Raw genomic sequence first — 24180 nt, forward strand, 5'->3', positions numbered from 1 at the left:
GTTTCCATATTTGCTACATGAACAAATAAACATTCTGGAATGTCTACAGATAACCAAGATTGTATGGCAGTACACTTTCCTTGGGCTATGGAAAGTCTCTTCTGTTTCAGATGTTATCCCATTGAAGGAGAGGGGGACACTTGATTTTGATGGAATCAGTCGTACAGCCCGTAACTGTCCTTCACAATACCACACGTTAATCTTTTCAAGGTTGCATGATAAGAAAACACATTCTGACTGTCACTTTCCTGATCTGATAAGCGACGCTCTGATTGGGTGGATGCAAGGTCATTCTGACGTGACCCGTGATGGGATGTCCTCAGATATTTGTTTAGTGGTAGCGAGAATTAAGATCTGTTTTTAATGAAATTGTGAAATCTACAAGCACGTGCATGTTTGGTGCAGACAGTCTAATGATCATCATTTGGAGGAATGTGGGATATGTTTCTTTGGTTGATTTCAATTGTACAACTTACAGGAACCAATCAATAGCAAGAATGAGTGTGACATCATTGGTGGGCAGATTGACAGCTGTCAGCACGATCACCATAGTAACCAGACCTGCCTGGGGTACACCAGCAGCACCAATAGCTGCCGCTGTTGCTGTTAAACTGTAAAAAACACATTCTGTTGCATTTCTGAATTTACCTTCGTTTTATAAATGAAATTGTTTTTGATTAAAATTATTCCGCAATTTCTAATAAAAAAGGAAAACCATTTCTTTCCGTCTGACAATGCAAACTGAGGCTCTTTGACTAACTTGCTTGCCATTGAAAGGGGTTTACCATTTAGAGTTACCTGCCCTTGTTGACCTCCGTCTTCATGACATTGGCAGTTGTGTTTGTCTTACTTTGTGTTCTGTTGATTCTGAATTCTCTTTCATGAATTAAATTAGAATATCATTGGCTAACTCCAAATATCTTATTTGCAGATTATGCTATATTTGATATATAAGAATGAGCCTGTTTGAGTTCCACGTATACCTAATGATGATCACTTCAGCTATTGTGAGAATCCGGCCATTGTACTGAGCGATGAATATGGCCGCCACAGCCTCGTACAGAGCAGTGCCATCCATGTTGATGGTGGCGCCGACGGGGGCGACGAAGCGAACAATGTTGCGGTGGATCTTGTTTCTATTCACAAGACACTCCATTGTGATGGGAAGAGTGGCGGAGCTGGGAGTGGAAGGAGAGGGTGGTGAGAAACATTATCACTGGTACCTGCTGACGTAGCTTTTTTTAACAAATGAGTAGACAAAACCTTTAGAAATTGTTATGAAAGTTGAAAGATGAAATGAAAGATGTAATCAGTGAATGAGATTAGGACTGACACACATTCGACATATTGTCTTTTTTAGGTTTCATATGATACTGTACCGTTTTATAATGTCTGCGACACCAATGTTAGAGAAGTAAACATATGAGTTATCTCACCTGAACAGGTACTCAAGTCCCAGATGTAGGCCCTAAGTCTGTCTAAGCCTGACACATGCTCAAATACTCAAGTGTGCACGAGATCCCTACGTGGAATGGACATACGATACACCAGATAAATATGGATGCATTCTCCTAAAGATGACCTTCACCTTGATGCTGTTCCCCATGCTGTGATGATGGCCTTCATCTGGCGGAAGATGAAGAGGTAGGGGTTCTTCCTGGTGGCGATAAAGTAGATGAGGGGGAGGAAGATGAGGCCGTGGATGGCAAGACCAGCCAGGACGGTCAGGAAGTAGTACAGCAGCTGCTCAAACACACGCGTGGGGTCCTCCATCTCGATGAACTTGGTTGCAATCAGGAACATGATACCGAATGGAGAGTACCTGTGGAGGAAATATGCAGATGCAAATTAACAAGTTTTGTATCAGTAATGATAATTCATAAAGTGGAGGGGAACATTGCTTTGAAATATATCTATAACGATACACTTTTGCCATAATATGTACAGTGAAGTCTCATCAGGCCTGATCCTGTTAACCAGGACATCACACCTTTCAGGAGAAGGCAGACAATATGACACTGAAACCATGATTTCGTTAATCCGAACATTGGCAAATCTGGACAATTTAATTTGGATTAATGGAGTTTGTTTGTAGTACAAAAGTCTTAGATATATTTCCTTTGTATTACGTTTGGTATTCATTTTGACTTTAATGCAAATCAATCATGTTCCATGTAAATATCAGTTTTATATAGTTATAAATATATAAATAGTTACTTTTATTTTATATGAGTTTGCTTGTTAAATCTTAGTATTTTTCTCATCTCTAAAACATTGGGTGATTGGGCAAATAAAAATAAATTCAAACTATTTCTGTTTTATTTAATGTAATGTAAATATTAATAATTTGGTCTTAATGATATGAGTGTGTTCATCTGGCAGTGAAAATTCTATTTGCATTGCAACACCAAGGGCTAGGAAGAGACACTAACCAGATGACCAGCTTGACCAGGATCATGGTGGCGGCGTTGAGGGACTCGAAGAAGTTCTTCAGGGGTACTCCCATGGGCCCTAGGTAGTTGATGACGCAGCCCAGGGCAATGGAAAACACAACCACTCCCAGGACGTTGGTGCCACCACCCATCTTGATACTGGGGGTCTCGATGAAAATGGCTGAAATAGTTAAATTTACCATAATTGTTCAAAAGTATGCAATTGTTGCTTTTAAATGTATATTTTGACAATATTAAGTACCAATGCTTCAGATTGATTTGAATACTTATGTGAGTGAGTAATTTCACACCATTTCAGTTGTATCAGGGCATGGCAGCTTGAAGTGTGAGGAATGCCCAAAGTGGGGGTCTTAGATGATTATCTTTTCAGTGAAACCCACAAGGGACTGCCGACAGACCGAGAAACAGGATGATGTGAATCTGGGATTAGAACACTTTTGTGTTAATTTGCCCATTGTCTGAAAATGTTATTGGAATTGTGTTAGATATACAGCGCTCGGGGCCATATTTCTCGGAAAGGGGGGACCATTTTCATTTTTCCAGACATAAATTATTCTGGGGCCCATCTTTCTGAAGCATCCAATAAGGATCACATAACATAATGTAGAAATAACTTAGGAGTTTAAGGGTTTGTCGCTAACAATGATGTACCCTCTGGAAATCTCCAGTTGGCAAATATTCGCCTAAAACATCCAGTGCTTCAGATAATGTTTTGAGCCTTAATATTTATACAATTTTATTTCACACAAAATCATTTTTACTGGATATTTCTACACTTCCCTGGGTATTTTGATCTCCTTGGAGCCAGTGTATTCCGTATTCTAAACTAACTTATAGACATTTTATTAAGATAACTCTACGTTAAATGCTGTTTCACATGTATTGTTCATCTGTTTGTGTGCTGCAACATGTGGAATAAGCTCACAATAATGATGTAGTACTTCAAATAAGCATGATGTGACACTCTTGTGCATTATTCCAAGCAGTATTGTTAATTCGATCAATTGGGGCACGGGTGACCCAGTCATCAAAGGCACATCAGTTTGCTGTGCAGAGTTGGGTCCTTTGGGCCATGCCAGAAACATATGACCATGGGTTTCGAATCCAAGTTTGCCCGAAGTATGTTTCTAGTTTGTAAACAACCATACCCATGCACATGGGTTTCACCAAAGTGGTAAAGCTCTGAGACCTGCATCACAGGCTTTCCCTCGAAATCAAGATGACACTCACTCTTTAAAGGTCAAGGGCGGTCGGGTAGCCTAGTGGTTAAAGCGTTCGCTCCTCACGCCGACGACCCGGGTTCGATTCCCGACATGGGTACAATGTGTGAAGCCCATTTCTGGTGTCCCCTGCCGTGATATTGGTGGAATATTGCTAAAAGCGGCGTAAGACCATACTCACTCTTTAAAGGTCACGTTGGATAATTTCACACATTTTTATACAATTGTATTTTTAAAATTTGCAAGCCACAAACTCAAAATTAATTGGGTAATGGTATATGTATTTGTGTGTATATTTGAAGAAAAGAGGATTGTTTGACCTCAAAGAGATTTAAGTGTTGATTCTGCAATAATGAAATACAATGAAATCTGAATAGAAAAGTTAATTCTTAACTGAAACAATTGTTAAAAATGTCATTCCTTTACAGAATTTCTGCAGCGTTACAAAAAATAAACGTTTTGAATATTTTTTCTCAAAATGTGATCACTTGATCTGAAGACTGCAGCTGCAATTTGCTTCGCAGAGTTGCGTCCCTTTGGCGTACCAGTAAACTAGAGCGTTGCCCTGGTTATGTTTCTAGTTTCGTCAGCACGATTTTCTCCAAAGTGGTAAAGGTCAAAAGACAGCTTTACAGGGACAACATAAGTTTCGAAACATACTGTTTTCACGAAAAATATACTCTCCAAAAAAGTAGGGGATATTAGAATTCAGCAAGATAATTACAGAAATATAAATAGGTGTGGACAATAGATGGAAAAGATCATGTTTGCGGTGTAATGTAAGGGTGTAAACAACCACGAAAGACGACAAGGTGTGTTCTAAGAACAATATACACGTTGGTGATGACTTGATCAATAATGGATCATGTCCCCACGATGTACCAAACATGCGTCTCCCTATGACAGACACTCTTGTAGCGCCTGTACTGGCCCAGTAGAGACTGGCCTAGAGAACGAGCGTTATCGTCTTGAATGACAAAACGTGGACCAACATGACGCCCAAACGTCACAATTATTGGCGTCCTGTGCAGTTCCAGCGACAATACGAAGTGGCGTTCTGGATGTCATAGTGATATATCTGGTATGTTGTCTTATAGGCTATTACGTTGACATTCGCATGACGTTCGTTAGGACTCCCCCAGTAACGTCCACGCGAATCCAGAAAGTCCAGAGTGAATATGGACAAATCAGAAATCGTTCCTGTGAAGATCCGGGTTAGAATAGGTCTTCAGCAACCCATGCTTGGCGACTGCTTGTCGCAGGCTTAAGCGGCGACTAACAGGATCGGATGGTCTGGTTCGCTGACTTGGTTGATGCATGTCATCGTATCCCAAATGCGTAGATCGATGTTCATGATGTCAAACACTGGATAGACTCGATTATTTACAGACCGCCGTCATATTGCTACAAACAAACAATACTACAAACAAACACCTGAAGACTGCATGAAACTATCGGCCAGTTTCTATGCTCTAAACACCGTTTGCATCTGAATAGAATGGGTCGATTTGTTAACGTTGGTACACCACGTGGTCGCCGAACATTCTGATAAGCTGCATGCAAAGGATTTGTAATCGTCTAGTCAGTAACCTGAACTCAGGTGGCCTGGCGCAAACGTTTTGATTGGCTGTTTGGGCTCGATTTCTTAAAGCCTGGTTTCGGATGTGGACTTATGTTGTTGACCTTGGGAGCCCTGTGCCGGGCTGATCATTAACATTTTGTGTCTGCAGAAACTTGTTCCAAAGCCTGCAAATAACAGACCGAGACACATTGAACATATTGGCTATACCTCTCGCTGAGCTCTTCCAGTTTGAAGCATACCAAAAATCCAGATGCGATCATATCATTGTAGACAGCGCATTCCCAATCTGATCACTGGTACTGCATTAAAGTAAAGTAGAGAGCTTACGTGTTAGTGTGGGTAATAAAAATGACAATGTTCGGTTTCACGATCTTTCACTGAGGTGTCAGTCAAGAATGACCCCCTACCCAAGTGCACGGAGGAATGGTCCACGTGCAGTGTTTCAGTTTTGTTGGGGCGTTAGGTTTTGTCTCCGAAATCTTTCTATCTCTGGCAGCCATTTATCAAACTAATCTTTCTCCTGACGACCGACCATAACAATTATATTTCATGATCACCTACTTATTTTAAGAGTATATTTATTTGTACGTCTCTTCTTCTGGGTGAATGAAAGTTCCCGATAAAATGAATCAATACTGAACACATATACAAAGTATTTTGACCCGCGAAGATACGGGGTAGAATAGGTCTTCAGCAACCCATGCTTGCCGTAAAAGGCGACTATGCTTGTCGTAAAAGGCGACTAACGGAATCGGGTGGTCAGGCTCGCTGACTTGGTCGATGCATGTCATCGATCCCAATTGCATGGATCGATGCTCATGATGTCAATCACTGTATTGTCTGGTCCAGACTCGATTATTTACAGACCGCCGTCATATAGCTGGAATATTGCTGAGTACGGCGTTAAACAACAAACCAACCAACAACATGCATTTTGTTACTGATTGTAAGATGATAGCTATCGCCATTGACCTCAGGTCCCTCTTCTTAATGGTTCGTACCCATAAGTAGAATTTCGTTACATTTACATGTATAGTCATGCGATGGTGCTTGTCGTAAGAAGCGCCTAACGGGATCGGGCGGTCAGTCTCACTGACGTGGTTGCTGCATGTCATCGTATTCCCATTACGTGGGTCGATGCTCATGATGTCAGTCCCTTCATTTTGTGGTCCAGACTCGGTTATTTGCAGACCAACGTCATTTAGCTGTGATATTGCTGAGTGCAGCGTTAAACAACAAACAAACATGTATAGTCATATTCCGATGATGTCTCCATGTAAGGGCAATTTTGTTCTCTTACTTAGACATTTTACCAGTTTTTCTCCCAGCTCTTCTGGAACAAAATCTTGTTATCAAGGCATTTTTAATACAATTTGATTATTTGTATTTTTTGTGTTTGCACAGCGTTTTGTGGAAAAAAAGAATGCACTTAAATACAAAAAATGCTACCATATAATTGTGGAAGAGATTTGCGTCTGTAAGTACCCACTTATCAGTACCCACCCCACCGCAACCTATCCAGGGTAGAATAGGTCTTCAGCAACCCGTGCTTGCCGTAAAAGGCGACTATGCTTGTCGTAAAAGGCGACTAACGGGATCGGGTGGTCAGGCTCGCTGACTTGGTTGATGCATGTCATCGATGCCAATTGCGTGGATCGATGCTCATGATATCAATCACTGGATTGTCTGGTCCATACTCGATTATTTACAGACCGCCGTCATATAGCTGGAATATTGCTGTGTGCGGCGTAAAACAAAAAAACAACCAACCAACCCACCGCAACCTGCCCTTCCTCCACGTAAGGAGTGTTTAATGAAGTGGTTGCAAAGTCTCACTCATTCTGAGATTGTATAAACATGTAAATTCCCGACTGCATTATTTTCGTAGCAATATTTTAAAGTACAGGTGAAGTACATACATACACCATTGATGCTAGTTAGATGCAAACGTTTTGTGACTGCATTAGGTTACTGGTGTTTCAATTAATAGAGATGGGTGTCGATTGTGTAAAAACATGTTCACGTGAAACAACGGCGATTATGAATTGGATATCAACAAATCAGCTATACTTCTTAACAAAGTTTGAACTTACGATCAGGTGCCATTGTTGATGTGACGGTGGTGGTCATCGTGCCCATTGTGGTCATGTTGCCTGGGGCAACCGTTGTAATGGCTGGGAGTTTCTTCTCCACCAAGCTGATGACGGTTTCGCCCTACAAATGGTAAATATGTTGTTTTATTCGTACCAATTCAACCAGAAGAAACCTATTGGGTTTCAAGAAGTCGTGAATTTTGAGACAGTGGGTTTGAGAGGCCACGGATGGCGCCTTTGGGCAGGGTCACCGAGTAGATTCTGGGTAGAGTGAGTGAGTTGGGTTTAACGACGCTTGAACAGTATTCCAGTTATATCACGGCGTGTCAACTTAATGTTGGAGGAAAGTCCGAAGTGATTCAGGTTTACCAATTTGGTGAAACCCAAGAGCACGGATATGGTGCTGACAAACTTAGAAACATAATCGGGGCGAACACGTATTCGAACCCACAATCACAGGTTTTGGGCGTGCATAAGGGACGTAACTCTGCATAGGGAATTGTTATTCCAGGTCAGAAGTGGTCATAGTCCGCCAATGCGCGACAACTCAATGGATCGCGTGGTAGGGATCTGTGATTTGGTTGTTTGCGTTTCAAAGTACCCCAACCGCCGCCGTTGCTCATAATATCAATCACGGGAAAATCCCGTTCATCAGCTGGGTCCTATCGCGCTGTTCGTGGTTCCAATTCACATGTTCTTCCTGATTAGGGTCCTTTCGGGTTTCGCGAAAGTTGTAACTGTCCATGACCAGCTTTTGTTTGGACAACAAGTAACATCTTTTAACGTCTTTTGGTATGACGCGGCCTTACACCACCGGGCGGACACTCTTCCACTAGACCACGGAGGCGGTACGTTGTGTTTAAAATTGTTCTGAGGCGGCAGGGTAGCCTATTGACTGAAGTATTCGCTCGTCAAGGGGAAACAATGTCTGGCCTCCCCCGCCGTGATATTGCCGGAACATTGCTAAACCATACTAATTTACTCACTTAAACTTGGTCTAGGATTGCTGTTCAAACCAGGGCCGGGCCGCACGCATGGCTTTATATCGGACACACTGACCGCCCATATATCTCCATACACCTGATAAAATGTGATTGCTGAGGACGCCTTGTGTTAGTTTATTGATCATATACTAGTGTGGATATCTTGAATGAAAATGCAAATTAGGTTTGTTTAGGAAAGATTCGAAGCTGACGGAAATATGCAACGCTTCCGACACTGGCGACAGTGCTTCGATATATTTGTTTTGCATTCTTGAAAAAGAATAAGACAAATAATAATAGCATATCATCTGTATTGTTTATTATTATACTCCTAATGTAATATATTCCTGGAATTTAATTCAACCAATGTGTCTGAGTTTCGAGGAAGCGTTCATCATGAGAGATATAAAATGCAAGGGAGATAACTCTTGTACCCATATTGGGCATGTAACGTAAATCTCTTGCTCCGTGACAAAGGACGAGTGAGTTGAGTTTTACGCCGCTTTTAGGAATAATCCAGCTCTATAACTTCGGGGGGACACCAGTAATGGGGTAATTGTACTCATGGGGACTCAAACGTGGGATCGTTTTAACCAATGCTACTGCAGTACACCTCCCCAGTGATAGAGAAATCTAATTCGGTGTTTGATAACTTACTGGTCAACCGACCTGGTCACCTACCGATCATTTGTTAAAATACATCATTTTTAAGTGTCTATCCGTTTGTGAGGCATTGACAGATATACCCTAAACTATGCCAAACAACCGACCATGAAAATGCATGACGATATACACAGAATCCTTAATATCCACTTGCACAAGGCGACCACATCGCTACAACTATCGTAAGTCTATGTTAGAGTATGGGAGTTACGATCATCAGAGTGTTGTTTCAAATACTGTCGTTATTTGTTCACAGCTCCAAAGAAATTACGAACAACAAAATCAGTTGTAACCCACAAGAATGTCAAAATCGAAAATATATGAAGACAAATGATAATTTAAAATCAAGATATTTAATTGGAGCCCAAAAGTGTGTCTTACCCTTTCGAAACATGCTGTGACTATGTTGTTAGGGAAACAGTTCCTGAAAAATAAAAGAAACTATTAACCTATATAAACACTGACATTTGATGCATTGTCGTGGCCACCTCTTGATTATTATAAGTATAGGGTTGGACGAAACATTTGTTTCTAGAATATCATTTATGACCTAATCAAATCCAAAATGAGTACTGCAGTCTGCTTTTATTTGTCGTGCGGAAGGCATTCTGTTGCTGCGCGTGCTGAAAAAATAAACATGTCAGTTTAGCACGTGCGTATCTTCAGCTTCAGTACCTAACATGTCGGCATTGCAAGGTGAAGTCTCACTGGTGCGACTTTGACTCACGCCAGCGCACCGCTATCTCTCTTTTTCACAATAAGAAAACAATAATCGGGAAACTCTCATCAGTAAATAAGAAGAAATTCAGAATGAACTGAAAGTTAATTATTGTAATGAAATTTACGAAGTGTTTCATATTAATTGGCTGTGTAATGTGATCTGTTTCATGTCATATTGCTGAATCCTCAAAGAGCAATTGTAGGGGAGAATAACATCAATATGTCGGCAGGTTCCAAGATGTATATATGCAGTTTAAATGAATAAAGATATCCTGGTCCCAATGTGTTGCTGGCATTTTTTTAGATTCCTAAACCTTTCGGTCCTTAAAGCCCTTTCACAAATTATATTTATTTTCATTAAACAAATTACTTTAATGCCATGTATATAACTGAGTTTTTATGGTTCGATATATCCTCCCAGAGTTTTAAAATTTAGCAATGGGGGAAAGTTAGCGAAAAGACAACGACCAAATTTATTAAAATCAGACCTTAATACTCGCTATCGCTAAACAACGAGCCGGTAGCGAGAACTAAGATCTGACTTTAATGAGATTTGACTACGGCGGCCTTTGCGTTATATCATAAACTCACTTGGGCTTTTGTCGTGGTGAACTGGAATTAGCCACGCTCGAATGACTGCCTTATGGGCATGTCATGAATTGTTGTTATTGGAAAATATGATGGTTGAACTATGAAATGTGACACTAACACCTGAACGATTAGTTTCCGTGTAGTATATGTATAGAGCCCAGAGAATGTGGATATTAAGCAAACATTCCAGCGGCCAGGATTCTCATTAACATTTTGAGGTCACCCACTGAAAGTAGGAGGAAATTAGTACAACGGTTAGTAAAGGTACTTCAAAGATATGTTTAAACAGTACCTGTGTCGTGGCGCTAGTCGTACAAGGCAAACAGTTCACTATCCACATAGACTCTCCTGGTAATGTTTTAAACATGTGTCTTTGGTCGTGAGTGAGTGAGTTGTGTTTGACGCCGCAAGGACAATATTTCAGTGATATCACGGCGTGTCAGGGTGATACAGAAGCAAATTCAAAGTCCTAGATGTTTATCAGTTTGGTGAAACTTAAAGGCACGACATCCTCGATTATCCATTTCTCATTTCTGTTATAATATACCCTGGATCTATTCGCTGCATAAGCTTCCCTTTGGAAGTGACATCACCACCTCATTCTCACATACATATATCGCGTCCCATTTTAATTCTGTTCAATTTTAATTAACCCAATAGTCCAGAAACTCTACGGTCTTTGCCCAGTCTCGGTCAAAGGTATTTACAAAATTAAACATAATGAAAAAAAAATTGTTCAAAAACTCAATATTTACACAAAGTCGCCCATGGGGGAGAATATGTTCCTTTACTTAAAACTCATGGTTTTGTTTCGCAAATACTTAAATGTATTTCTTTCAAGTATCATGACACAAAATTTAAGTCATTTTAACTTAATTCAACGATTTTATAGCGATATTTAAATATTTCGATTTCGACGATTGGGTTTCCAGAATTAAAATGGGACGTGTTTTTTTGCTATTTTCAATAACATAACATTTACACAACTGTATATAAAGCCGGAAAAAACAGTAGCTGTGCTTTATATAAAGTAGTATAAAAAACAGTAACTGTGCTTTATATAAAGTAGTGTAAATGTTATGTTATGAAACAACTAAGGTGGAAGCTGCGCATAAACAGACATGCACGGATTGTCTCCCCTGTGCTGTAACATATTCTCAACGTTGCTTCCTACCTACTGGTTGTACTCCTTCGACTGCTAGGTGTTACACATGGTTACATGTGTTCTGTGGACACATAGACATACAATACACACACTGTAACATTGTGTGGCCACTCCCTTCAGTATGACGCATGCACTATGTGATACTTTCTAAATGTACGTCTAAATATATATATGGGACTAAAGGTTTATCGATGCTTGTTTTGACATGCTGTCAGGTGCACGTTTTGTGCACGTTTTGTTCACACAGCTGCTCACGCGCTCTCTACTGCAGGCACGTGACTGAATGTAAAGCAGCGTCAAGTAACACATACATTCCTACACACGTAGCCCAAACATCCGGGCAACCACAGACAACACTTGGCTGTGCCATTGGCAACTCGGTGATAGGAATTTAATGTCTCAGGTTCTATTCCGTGCACCAATGACGTTATTGTTAAGTGACTACGGACTGTTATACCCAGAATGTAAATGTGAACATCACGCCAGGAGCAATTCTCAACTTAGCGCTGTCCCATCCGCCAGTAGCATAGATCTACACTGCAAACAGAGTATGTTTATCTGCTGACCTACCGACTGTAAAACCTTGATCATACAGAGTGATATTGTTCCTTCTGAAGAAATGTTCAGACTAATTCGTTTAGTTCACATATTGGTTGTATATTGTATTTGACCTACAACATATACACGTACTGTGTTATGACAGGTCCTCCACACCGTGCTCCATTTATTCCAGGGAGAGGGGATAGATACGGTTGACAGCATAAAACACAATGCTGGGTGTTACGAATTGTTACATACATGTATATTGGTGTGGAGAGACAATATTGAACATATCGCCATACAATGTACACTGTTAGCCTGTACAACACCATAACACGCTTTGGTGAGGTGAAATGGGGTTTAACTTCGCGTCCAAAATTATTGCACTTATTTAGCGACATTCATGCACGTGTGTGTGTTTGTGTGGCTGCTTGTACTAGTCCGGATTGATGCCGATTTATAGTGCTAAGCCCACTGAGATACCATGCCGCAGTTTAACATGAATACCCCACTCAGACACAGTATACTGACTCCGAGCCGACCAGTCCTTGTTTTAGCCCCTTAATGCCGAGCGCCAGACAGGGTTGCAACAAGTACCATCTTTTAACGTCTTTTGGTATGACGCGGCCGGGAATCGAACACCGGACCTTCGCTCTCCGGGTGGACGCTCTACCACTAGGCCACGGAGGCGGTTCATAACACGATTTGAATAACATAGGCTAAATATTGCATTGTGTATACAAATCTAAAAAAACACAATTTAGTAATTTAGTTTTTAATTTACATAAACTTTGCCTATTATCTAAGTTCCTAGTTAAAAAAATCATGTCGCTCGAGAATATAGTCAGCTAGTGTTGTAATGAAATCAGTAAGACACAAGCACTATATCATATACTTTCTATATATTCGTCTAAATACATACAATATGCGACATTATTTGTCCTGTCATATGACGTGCTCTCTACTACATGCACATGGCTAAATATAAAGCCGCTTCAAGTAAACGCATACATTCTTACACACGTAGCCCAAACATCCCGGCGACCTCAACCACCAGTGCGTTTGGATGTCTTTATGAATATCTCGCCTCTGAAATAGTCAGTGCAAACTCTTTCAAATTATGTACAGAGGCTTTGAGTTACTTTGACGCGTTCTTGAAATTGATTTGTGCATATTTTCACAAACAGGGCCGTTAGTTGATATAAGGAATGTAACATCCAGTTGAGGACTGTATACGACATACGTTAGTCTGTTAACGAACTTTTTACAATTCATATTTTGAATAAGCCGTTAATACGGCAGTTATGACAGGGATGATGGTATGGTAGCTGTAGCAGACAGCCGTTGTTACGCGCGTCACTAGGTTATTAGTACGGCATTGACCTTGTTGATTGTAACTATACTTTGAGGATTTCTGTGGCCAGTGGCGGACGTAATTCAAACTCCTTAAACACTGACACCGCATCAAATATATTTGTGTACCGATGACATAACTCTTACTGACAGGGTGTGGTTGTAGTTCACTGTGTAAATTGGGCGGCGCCTTTGATATCGCTTCACAACATACTTTTAATGAATGACCCATTAAACGATGATAAACATCAGGATCGCGGAGAAAATACAAGATTCGTTCTCGTTGAATATATCAAGGCACCAATTCATCTTCCATAAACGTTTTGTTTCCGTGTGTTTTATATGTACACACATCAACGAAAATATGTAATACATGTATCCACACAAAAAATATGTACATATACAGGCTAGGTATTCGCCCACAGCGACACCTGCATAACTGTTTATTCACGCGTGGTGTGGCAGATTGTAATTGAACGAGAGCAGATATTGTAGAATCACCTGTAAATAAGGCCAACACTGTAATTAGATACAACGTACTAATGAGAATTATCATAAGAAGCCTGGTGGTTTTTTCTGAACTGTTCCCATTTTTCATACCAAAAGTGGCAATGCATTTAAAAGTTGCTTTCGTGTTACAATATTCACTCAATCGCCTTTAAACATAATTCCCATTGGTCAGTTCGACATCGCATATAATTAAATAATCATTTCGAGATTTCGTTAGAATGAGAGTTATTCAGCCAGACGTTACGCAGTGAAAGACGAATCGGGTTTTTTTCCATTAAAATACGCACACGCGTACCTGTATATTGCATACCTAGTGTCACTTAATTGCCCAGTGTAAGGTATCAACGAGACATAAATGGGAAATGAAAAAGAAACTAACTAATCTTCAATGTTGTGGAAAATAACGCCAATGAATTGGAGTACACGCGCACGAATTCGTATGATAAACTATCAAAACGTTTTGAGAAGTAAGGCCGGGTACATTAAAGATCGTTATATTACAATATGTAAAAAAGGTGAAATTTGTAAAACTTCCTTAAAGGAAACATCCAACAAATGGCCCTTTTTAAATAGTAATGTAATGATATAATATAAAGTATATTTCACATGATACAATATACTTTGCACACAATTAGTTAATGCTTTAACGGGACTGACGAAAACATGGGCGAAATATTTAAATAACGCCACAAATTAGTTGAATTAAGTTTAAATGAGTTGAATCATGTGTCATGCTTGTAGACACACTTTTATGTATTTGCAAAACTAAAACTGTTTAGCAAAGGAAAATATTCTCGCCCATGGGTCAAACTTTCTCGTCCAGGGCGATATATTTCAATAACGCCGTAAAGGATTTGAATTAAGTTAAAATGAGTTAAATTATATGTCGTGAAACTTCTAAGAACACCTTTTTGTATTTGCGAAACAAAACCACGAGTTTTGTGCAAAGGAAAATATTCTCGCCCATGAGCCAAACCTTTCTCGTCCAGGGCGAAATATTTCAATAACGCCGTATAATAGTTGAATTAAGTTAAAATGAGCTACATTATGTGCCATGAAACTTGTAATAACACCTGTATGTATTTGCGAAACCAAAACACGAGTTTTGAGCGAAGGAAAATATTCTCGCCTATGGGCGAACTATTTCAATATCGCTATAAAATCGTTGAATTAAGTTAAAATGAGTTAAATTTTGTGTCATGATACTTGAAAGAAATACATTTATGTATTTGCGAAAAAAAACCATGAGTTTCAAGTAAAGGAACATATTCTCGCCCATGCGGGCAGGCCCATGGGCTACATAGTGTAAATGTTTATATATATATATATATATATATATATATATATATATATATATATATAATACGCTCATTCTGGATAAGCGAGGATTGACGACTGACCACGTTTCTTTAATTGGCAAATCTGGGATTAAAACCAACAGGAATGCTAATCCCTACAGGGGGCGCGGGTTGCCCACTCGTCGAAGGCGGCGCAATTCGATGTGCAGAGTTACGTCCCTTGGGTATGCCAGAAACTTCTGATCGTGGGTTCGAATCCCGATTCACCCTTCTAATGTTGCTAGGTTTGTCAGCACAAAACCAGTGCTCGTGGGATTCAAGTGGAAAACGTCTAAGACCTGCATTACTTCGGGCTTTCCTCCAACATTAAACCGACACGCCGTGATACAACTGGAATACAATTCAAAGCGGCGATAAACCCAACTTACTCCCTCAGTCCCCATATACGACATATTATAACGACCATAATCGATGTGATTCCCATTTGCAACTATTGTAATTATATGACAATACTTAAAATCATATTTGCCCACTGGAACTGCCCGGGAACGGAAAGCTATTTTCCACGCGTGAGAACTATTTTCCTTCGACGCTTGTATATTTTGGACGATTATCAGTATCTAATACAGAGGTAAGGCTAAACAATTACAGCTGAGGAAGGTGAGCTCGACCAACGACCCACGTCAATTATTATATTGGCTGTTATTAATTACAAATATAATTAGTTTTTATGAGATAAAAGAATATAAAGTGTATAAAATTTCTTCATGTGACAGAGACCTACAAGTACCGTATTCGACGTAATAGGCGCCCAGGGTGCTCTCAAAATTAGAAATAGGGGGCTTTGATTAGAATATTATTTTGGTGGGGAAAAAAACAGAGTTGAAAGATAAATTTTGTGGTTTATGCTGACAGCCTGAAATGTTTATGTACGAGAGATACATTTTTCCAGAATTTAATTGCCCATAATAAAGGGGGCATATAACACACGAGTGCGTATTATACGCGAATAAATAAGTGTTGTGTACATTGATCAATCGGAAGGGGTGCTAATTGATATTGTTCACTAGCCAATATATTAGCAAATATCGCCGTGGGCGCTTATTAGAGCGGGGCGCTTATTACGTATATATATGCTGCATACTACAGAAATACGTCTACAATATAATAAAGATGCGACATAATAATGGTTTAATATACACATACAGTAAACTACGGTTATAACGAACACGCTTATAACGAACTGACGGATATAACGAACTTACTTTTTAGTCCCGACTATTTGCTGTAGTTATGCTGTATATATGCTTATAACGAACTACGGTTATAACGAACTAAAAATAGTAGTCCCTTTGAGTTCGTTATAACCGTAGTTTACTGTACTTGTACTATGTTGGATTGAAAATGGAGGTAATGCATTCAAGTGTTTGTATACTCTGCCTGCCTTCATGGAACTTCGTGTATACAAACCCGTGAAGTATTGACGATGTGCAAGGAAATGTTTTACCTAATCTCACAGCCCAGCATCCCCCGCCCATTGCGGCCAAGTACGACTTCTTAAGAGGACGCACTCGGGATCGTAGGTTTGGTGCACTGTGTGCATGCTAGTGAGGTGGGAGGGGTGGGTGAAAAGTTCTGATCCTAACTATGTTATGGACTGTGTTGATGAAGTTGATTGCTAATTATCGTTCAACATGATCCACTCAGAGGTCCACACACTTCTGTCAACGATGCTGGAGTGCCTGGGTCCTACTGGTGTAGAAGCTTTCCTCATCATTTGGATAATGCTTGCCAGACAGTTTTTTCTTCAATCTTGAGACACGAAGAAATCACACGGTTGCATATTTGGTGAATACGGAGGATGTTCATTGAGTTCAAAGCCTCAGTCATGGAATGCAGCCATGGCTACAACAGATTTGTGGAACAACACGCGTTTAGTAACGTTAAGCCTTGATAGTCTCACGGAGTTGCCTCAGCAGATTAGCTTAATATTTGCCATTAATAGTCTGTCCTTTCGGGAGGTAATCCACCATGGTGGAGTTTCATCGGAATTCCAGAAAACCGTAGCCACCACATTGTCTGCTGATGTAAAAGACGTTGCTTTATTCAGTGGAGACGTTAGATGTTTCTGCTGCGTTGACTATTGTTTAGTCCCTGGTTAACATTGATGAACCCAACACTCAACCATGTTTACAAATAGCTCCAAACGACGTAGATTGTTAACCTGGAGTGTTTCTGATCAGGAGCCTTGGAGACCAGCGTGCTCTCCCCCCCCCCTCTCTCTCTCTCCCCCTCTATCTCTCTCTCTCTCTCTGTGTGTGTGTCTCCCCTCATTCTCTCTCTCTCTCTCTCTCTCTCTCTCTCTCTCTCTCTCTCTCTCTCTCTCTCTCTCTCTCTCTCTCGATGCCTACCGTATTGGCTATGTTAAGCGTGAGGATTCGTCGAGGGTCCATAATCACATGTATTTTATCAACATTTTCCTTAGTGGTGGCATTTGAAGGTCTTCCTAATCTAGGATCATCTTCGAGGCGCCCCTTCCCCGTTTGAACTGCGCTGCTCAAGTTTTAACACTGACAAAGGAAGGAGCAACACAAATGAGAGTGCGGTTGCCACTTTTGTCCGTTTTCCTCAACAGAAAATATCTAGTCACACACGGGCTTTGCGCGATATCATCAACTCACTTGGACCAGGTGAACTAGTATTGGCCACGCTCGAATGACTTCCTTATAGATATGTATAATAAAACGTGACACTAGGTATAGTCACATTGATGACATATATGCTGCCAGGTTGTGTATTTGGTTCATAGCAGCCTGTAAGCATGAGAAGTCTGATTGTATTTAATACATGCAAACTGTTAACGGTGTTCTATCCACCCTTAGCTAGGCTCAGATATGTATTGCCACCCGTCGTATTTTGAAGTAGCTGTACATCACGGGAGTGACTTTGTATGTTCGCATATTCGTCCTGCTGAACAGATCTTTTCATATACTGTTTTGAAACACCTGCGCGTTATGTACATACACTTTTTAGAGCAAATCGGGGGGCTATTCTGGATTAGGCTCAGACAGAAGAGCTTTTGTTGCCGCGAATTGGTTTTATAGTTGACTGGGTTCCGAATACACATCTTCAGGAAAGTAAAGTAGGTCAGTGGACACTAAAAGATGACTGTGCTGACATTAATGATCAAATATTTTCAACTGTTCGGAATTTGTATAAATACTGGTAAGTTACGGTATGTGGTTAAGTCCCAGTATATTGTAGGTTGTAAATATATATGTGGGTCATTTTCCTAACTAATAGCGACACTCGAAGCACGTGATGACCTTCACACCTTCTTTGCTTCTTGTTCAGCATCTCACAGAGAGCTGTTTCTTCATGCAACGACCGCCTCCGTGGTCTAGTACTAGAGTGTCCGCCCGGAGAGCGTTGGAAGATGCTACTTGTTGTTACCCTGCCTGAAGCTCGGCTTTAAGGGGCTAAAACAAGTACATGTCGTCTCTGAGTCAGAATACTATATCTGAGTGAAACTGCGGAATGTTTTCTCAGTGGGCTAGCACTATAAAATCGGCAGTAGTCCGGACTGGTACAAGCAACCACACACACATACAAAAGTGCATGCGCGTCGCTATATAAGTGCAAAAATCTTGGACGCGACGTTAAACCCCATTTCACCTCACCTCTTCATGCAACAACAACAACGCTGGGGTTAATAAATCCTCAAAGTAAATCAAGCTATCACACTGTGATTATGAAATACTGTTCAAAGCGGAGTAAAACCCAAATCACTTAATCCAAGTATTACTGCTCGAACCGATCGTAAGTAACCTAGCGTTGGTCACCAGTATCATTCATCAGCAAACTTCTTCAACTAGGTATGAATACTTGCATGGCGTAACATTGAAATATTTATTTACAGTATCGGGATTGAAAGAGCAGCTACGTAACGCTTGATGGAATTAACCTGAGCTGATAGTTGAGACAATTTACTCGACAAACACACGTCAGTCGACAAATATTTTCAAATATTATTCATACATGCATAATTACGTGCATGTATATGTATTTTATCTGTGCCATTAATGCAATATGCTTGAAAGGGCAATTATCTAACGATAGCTGAGCTAAAAGTTTAGAAAAAGTAGTCCCACAGGGGACGTCTTACTGTCATTGAATCCTTTGTCGAATTTGTGACTTTCAACATTTCCTCTGCATCTTCTTGCCTCCATCCGCATGGAACACTAATCGTCTTTGTATCTTTGTTCATTTTATTACTATGTGAGTGGACTTATAGGTAACACGATGACATGGCTAAGTTAAGACTCTAACTATTAGGCAACCATCGGCTGTGTAACTGGCAGTCATGGAATTTTGTAAACATCAAGGGCGTGGGCGCGGGATGTATTTGATAAGAAATACCTAATGTAATAAACAAAACAAGATCGGTTCCAGAATTATAACTGACGAAGTTGAAATATGCCCTGTTGTAAAACTGGTTAGGCGGCTTTCCAATCTGAGCAAACCACTTCTCGTCGCATGACTGAACTCTTCTATGGTGGTGGCCTATGTCCACCTTGAACGGGTGGATGAGGAGGTAAGACAGCCCTATCTGATCATCACGTCTTGGACTGATGGCCAAGAATGTTTGGACGGAGACAACGAGTGTTTCATTGCTCTGACATTCCACGGTAATTCCAAAAGAAAGCTCGACATTAAAGCAAAGACCATTAGCTTTTACTTACTGACTTAACGAGTTCCACCTACCGACGTGATTCCAGGTTAGAATCAGGTTTTCAGTAATCTATATGCTTGTATGCTTGTAGTGAGAGGTGTCCACTAGGTGGACCAGGTGGAAAGACCCGGTAACTTGGTTGATTGCTAATTCTTTGGTTGTATTTGACTGGAGATAATTCTAAGATTTTATTGACTTTTACAATAAACTATAAATTATTCGTTGGACATCCTAACAAAGATGTGTTATGAGTTTATGTCGGGGAGATTCTCCTTTCAATAGCCTTAAACAGTGACCAAAAAAACTCGGTCCCTATGGAGCACTTAATATATCAGATCCAGCCCTGTTGCGATGGGCTGCGATATCTTGGCTTTCCCTAGTATGGTATGGTATTTGGGTTTGGGGCGACCTCGACCGTTAAAGGTGTATTTGCGCCAAACACATCAAATGTCTTTAAACAAGAGCAAAGTAAGTTATGGAAATGAGATGATTTACCCATCTGCTTCATGATATAGTTTATATATTAAAACAGCAAGTAATCACTACATCATTTCTGAAAAGTATGAACTCATTCCATGAAAAGGCAGACCAAACAAAAAAGGAAAACTGTTAAATAGTTGAAAGTCAATACAGAATGTATGGTTATATTTCATTTCTACAATATAATCAATGTTGTTCCTGATGCAATCTCTAAGTCTAATATTGCTTAATGAATTGAGCCATAAAATATGTTGGGTCCCTTAAGTGTAATAAGAGAAAATGAACTGTGTCTCTCAAGTACTACATTTCTTAAATGTATTACTAACCGTATCAGATCCAGCAGGGATTCAATTGGCTGCGATAACTTTGCTTTCCCTGTCCGCTCAATGGTATTACCTCCCTTGAATCCAGGCTGGATGGACAGCACAAGAATAATGCCGAGAACGACGGCCAACAACGTCGTGGTGAGGTAGTAGAGGACAGCAGCGCCGCCCAACTTGCCGGTCACACTTTTGTCCAGCGCGGCCAGGCCGGTGATGAGACTGGACACGACGAGGGGGAGGATGAGGCACTTCAGCATGTTCAGCAGGAGTTGCCCAGGGAACGCCAAGTAGAAGATCTTGCGCTTGTCGTCGGGGGACCAGACTAACCTCAAGGCGAAGCCCATGCCAATACCGATGGCGACAGCCAGGATGAGGAGGATCACCAGAAGGTTATCCATAAGGACACTCCGCAGCATCTGCTTCCTGGTTTTTCGTCTCTTTATTGGGGGCGTATCCGTCTCCATGGTAACGGTAGTGTAGAACCTGGAGATACATAGAACGAGTTAGATTTGTCTTTGAAATAGCGCGGTTAGGTTAAAGTAGATTTTGTACAAAGTTACAGATACTGAAATTGTTTTATTATATACTTCAGTGTGAAAGACTGTGTTTTCTGAAGTTGAGAAAAGTTATATTTTCATTGCAGTGAACATAACACTTGATATACAATACCTCGCCTGAAGTTGTCTCCCTTTATCGTAAATGTCCGGCCCGTACACATCCCGTTGACGTCCTTTTTACGTTAGTTTCATATTGACAAAGCAAAATAATGACAGATGTTCTTTTATGGAGTTGATATCGCTTCTTGTCGTTTGTTGTTCCCTCGAAAATGTTTCGTTACAAACTGTAAATTTCTCATTTAACTCGCCAATCGAGACTGTTGGTTTCGCAAAGCGCCATTTTCTTTACTTGGCCAGCGTGTATTTTTTCGCTTCCAACAGCTGTCTCGCAGTTTTCAAGAATACTTTTTGTTAATGTTGAGTTTGTATATAATCATATCTAAATGTATGGTAATGAATTTTCGTGATCCTTAATATTTCTTGATACTTTTGTATATATATATATTTTTAAGATATTGCAAACACGAAACTACTTTTTAAGTCGCAAAGACAAGGGATGGTGAACTGTCCCAGTGTGTGAGGTATGGATAATTTACGTTTCAAGGTTTTGCATTTGGAATGAAATAATCTAATTTTCCGGTAGACAACTACACAAAAGAAGTATATAATAAATAGGATAATACTGTTATGTGTAACATGTGTCACTCGTACGCCACTCGTGAAAATATCTCCTTTACCCCGTCACGAGATGAGAAAAACATGATATTTCACGAGACACATGAAATAGCCTTAATAAACTGACGTCCAAAAGAAACTTTACGGACTGAAAATATAAATTTCAGACAAAGTATAAATGTTTTTTCGATGAAGTCTATCTACACCTAAATACAACAATAGTGTATGCAGAAAATGTTAATCGTCTGTTACATGTTTGCGAGATAACACGCGAAAAAGTGAAAAACACGTGCACCACGGACAACTGCAAATGCACGTGCGGGTAAGGGTATAAAACGATTGCAACGGCAAGTCAGACATCCATAGTGATAAAAAAAACACAAAAGAAATGCCACGACTCACAGTGGAACAACGTGAACGAGCCTTGGGTATGGTACAGATGGGAGCCATCCACGCCCATATTGCACGAATCTTCGGTTGCTCCCGTGTTGCCGTTACCAACTTGATGCAACGTTACAGACAGACAGGACGGACCGCTGACAGGCCAAGAACACGCAGACCCAGGGTGACCACGCCCCATGATGACCGGTACTTGCGTACCTTGCACCTCCGAAATCGCTTCCTGACAGTGACGTCATCGGCGACAAATGCCTTAGGTCACAGGGTTAGTCGACAAACAGTGGCCAGGAGACTCAGGACTCATGGAATCAGGGCTTTTAGACCATACAGAGGACAGATATTGACAGCGCAACATCGTCGTCTGCGATTGAGATGGGCCCGGACTGTACGATGTTGGCAACGACGTGACTGGCAGAGGGTTGTCTTCACTGACGAAATTCGATTCTGTATGTTTAGGGCTGATGGAAGACAACGTGTTTACCGCCGAAGGGGTGAACGAACGGCGGCGTGTTGCGTGCAGGAGGTCGTACCATATGGTGGAGGGAGTGTCATGGTGTGGGGAGGGATCTGTGGGCAGGAGAGGACACCGCTGGTCATCGTTGACGGAAACTTGACAGCTCAGCGGTACATGGATAACATTCTTCGTCCAGTTGACCTACCATTTCTACAACAGCAGCCACGTGGTGTCATTGATCAGCATGACAACGCTAGACCCCATACAGCCAGAATTGTCACTAACTTCCTCGCAGCCAACAACGTCAACGTCCTGCCGTGGCCTGCACGCTCACCCGACATGTCCCCCATAGAACACCTCTGGGACTTGATTGAATGTCGTGTTCGACAACGACCACACTCTCCAGCCAACCGGCAAGAACTGATCTTGGCCCTCCAAGACGAATGGCGTCAAATCCCACGTGACCTCATCAGACGACTGACTTTTTCTGTGCGTCGAAGAGTTTTTGCGTGTATTGAGGCAGCTTGCTGACGGGGTTACCCTTTTTCGTCATGTGGACAAGGCGTCCGACCCCGAATCAGAAGGTCCGTGGTTCGAATTCCATCAAGGGACTCGGAAAATTTATGGCCGCTACATTGGCGCCCAACGTGGGGCTGAGCACGTTCATATTAAATTTGAGCAAATTAAGCCTCAGTACCCTACTATGCGGCCCGGGACGTGCCTTCTGTTGACGGGGGAGTATGTAGCAGGGCGTGGAGTCATCCAACAGATGTCAGCTTGCTGACGGGGTTAACCTCTTTGGTCATGGCGTCCGACCTTGGGTCAGAAGGTCCGTGGTTCGAATCCCATCACGGGAAATCCCATCACGGGAAATCCAATCTCGGGAAATTTTATGGCCGTTACAACATCATAAAGAAAAACATGGGTTTGAAGATTTTAAAACTCGTTTATGATTTTTATCCAATCGGAGACGTAGAAGTGCGCTGTAGGGTTTATAGACACAATTTTATAACGAGACGATCAGTAGCCAGTAGTCAGTGACATAATAAAACTGGAATTAAACAATAAACGAATGAGATGATATAATTCCCAAATATAATTGCAAAGACATCTCACACGACGCATCTTGTTCCAGTCTGACAACTTGTTTGTAACGAAATTTAATGAATGACTCATTCAGAGCTACTTATTTCTGGGACCGCCTCCGTGGTCTTGTGGTAAAGCGTCCACCCGGAGAGCGGAAGGTCCAGGGTTCGGTCCCCGGCCGCGTCATACCAAAAGACGTTAAAAGATGGTACTTGTTGCTACCCTGTCTGGCGCTCGGCATTAAGGGGCTAAAACAAGGACTGGTCGGCTCGGAGTCAGTATACTGTGTCTGAGTGGGGTATT

At 41.1% G+C, this 24180-nt stretch overlaps 1 protein-coding gene and 1 long non-coding RNA gene across 2 annotated transcripts in view; one reads left to right on the plus strand and one right to left on the minus strand.

Annotated features, from left to right (window-relative positions):
• Positions 1 to 1737, plus strand: part of LOC124138836 — a 128237-nt gene extending 126500 nt beyond the window's left edge. Inside the window, exons 2-3 of the long non-coding RNA XR_006861693.2 lie at positions 932 to 1200; positions 1445 to 1737. This is a non-coding gene — a long non-coding RNA (uncharacterized LOC124138836). The remainder of the gene's footprint in view (positions 1 to 931; positions 1201 to 1444) is intronic.
• The window catches only part of LOC124138834 (excitatory amino acid transporter 1-like), a 34722-nt gene that overhangs the window by 3146 nt on the left and 7396 nt on the right, over positions 1 to 24180 (minus strand). The window contains exons 2-8 of the mRNA XM_046505715.2: positions 20710 to 21189; positions 9376 to 9418; positions 7349 to 7469; positions 2433 to 2613; positions 1589 to 1822; positions 984 to 1178; positions 477 to 611 (exon numbers count right to left, since the gene is read on the minus strand). Coding sequence (XP_046361671.2) covers positions 477 to 611; positions 984 to 1178; positions 1589 to 1822; positions 2433 to 2613; positions 7349 to 7469; positions 9376 to 9418; positions 20710 to 21189 — 1389 coding nt within the window. The remainder of the gene's footprint in view (positions 1 to 476; positions 612 to 983; positions 1179 to 1588; positions 1823 to 2432; positions 2614 to 7348; positions 7470 to 9375; positions 9419 to 20709; positions 21190 to 24180) is intronic.

The sequence above is a fragment of the Haliotis rufescens genome, unplaced genomic scaffold, assembly GCF_023055435.1.
Source record: "Haliotis rufescens isolate VD_foot unplaced genomic scaffold, xgHalRufe1.0.p SCAF_2, whole genome shotgun sequence".
Lineage (NCBI taxonomy): Eukaryota > Metazoa > Mollusca > Gastropoda > Lepetellida > Haliotidae > Haliotis > Haliotis rufescens.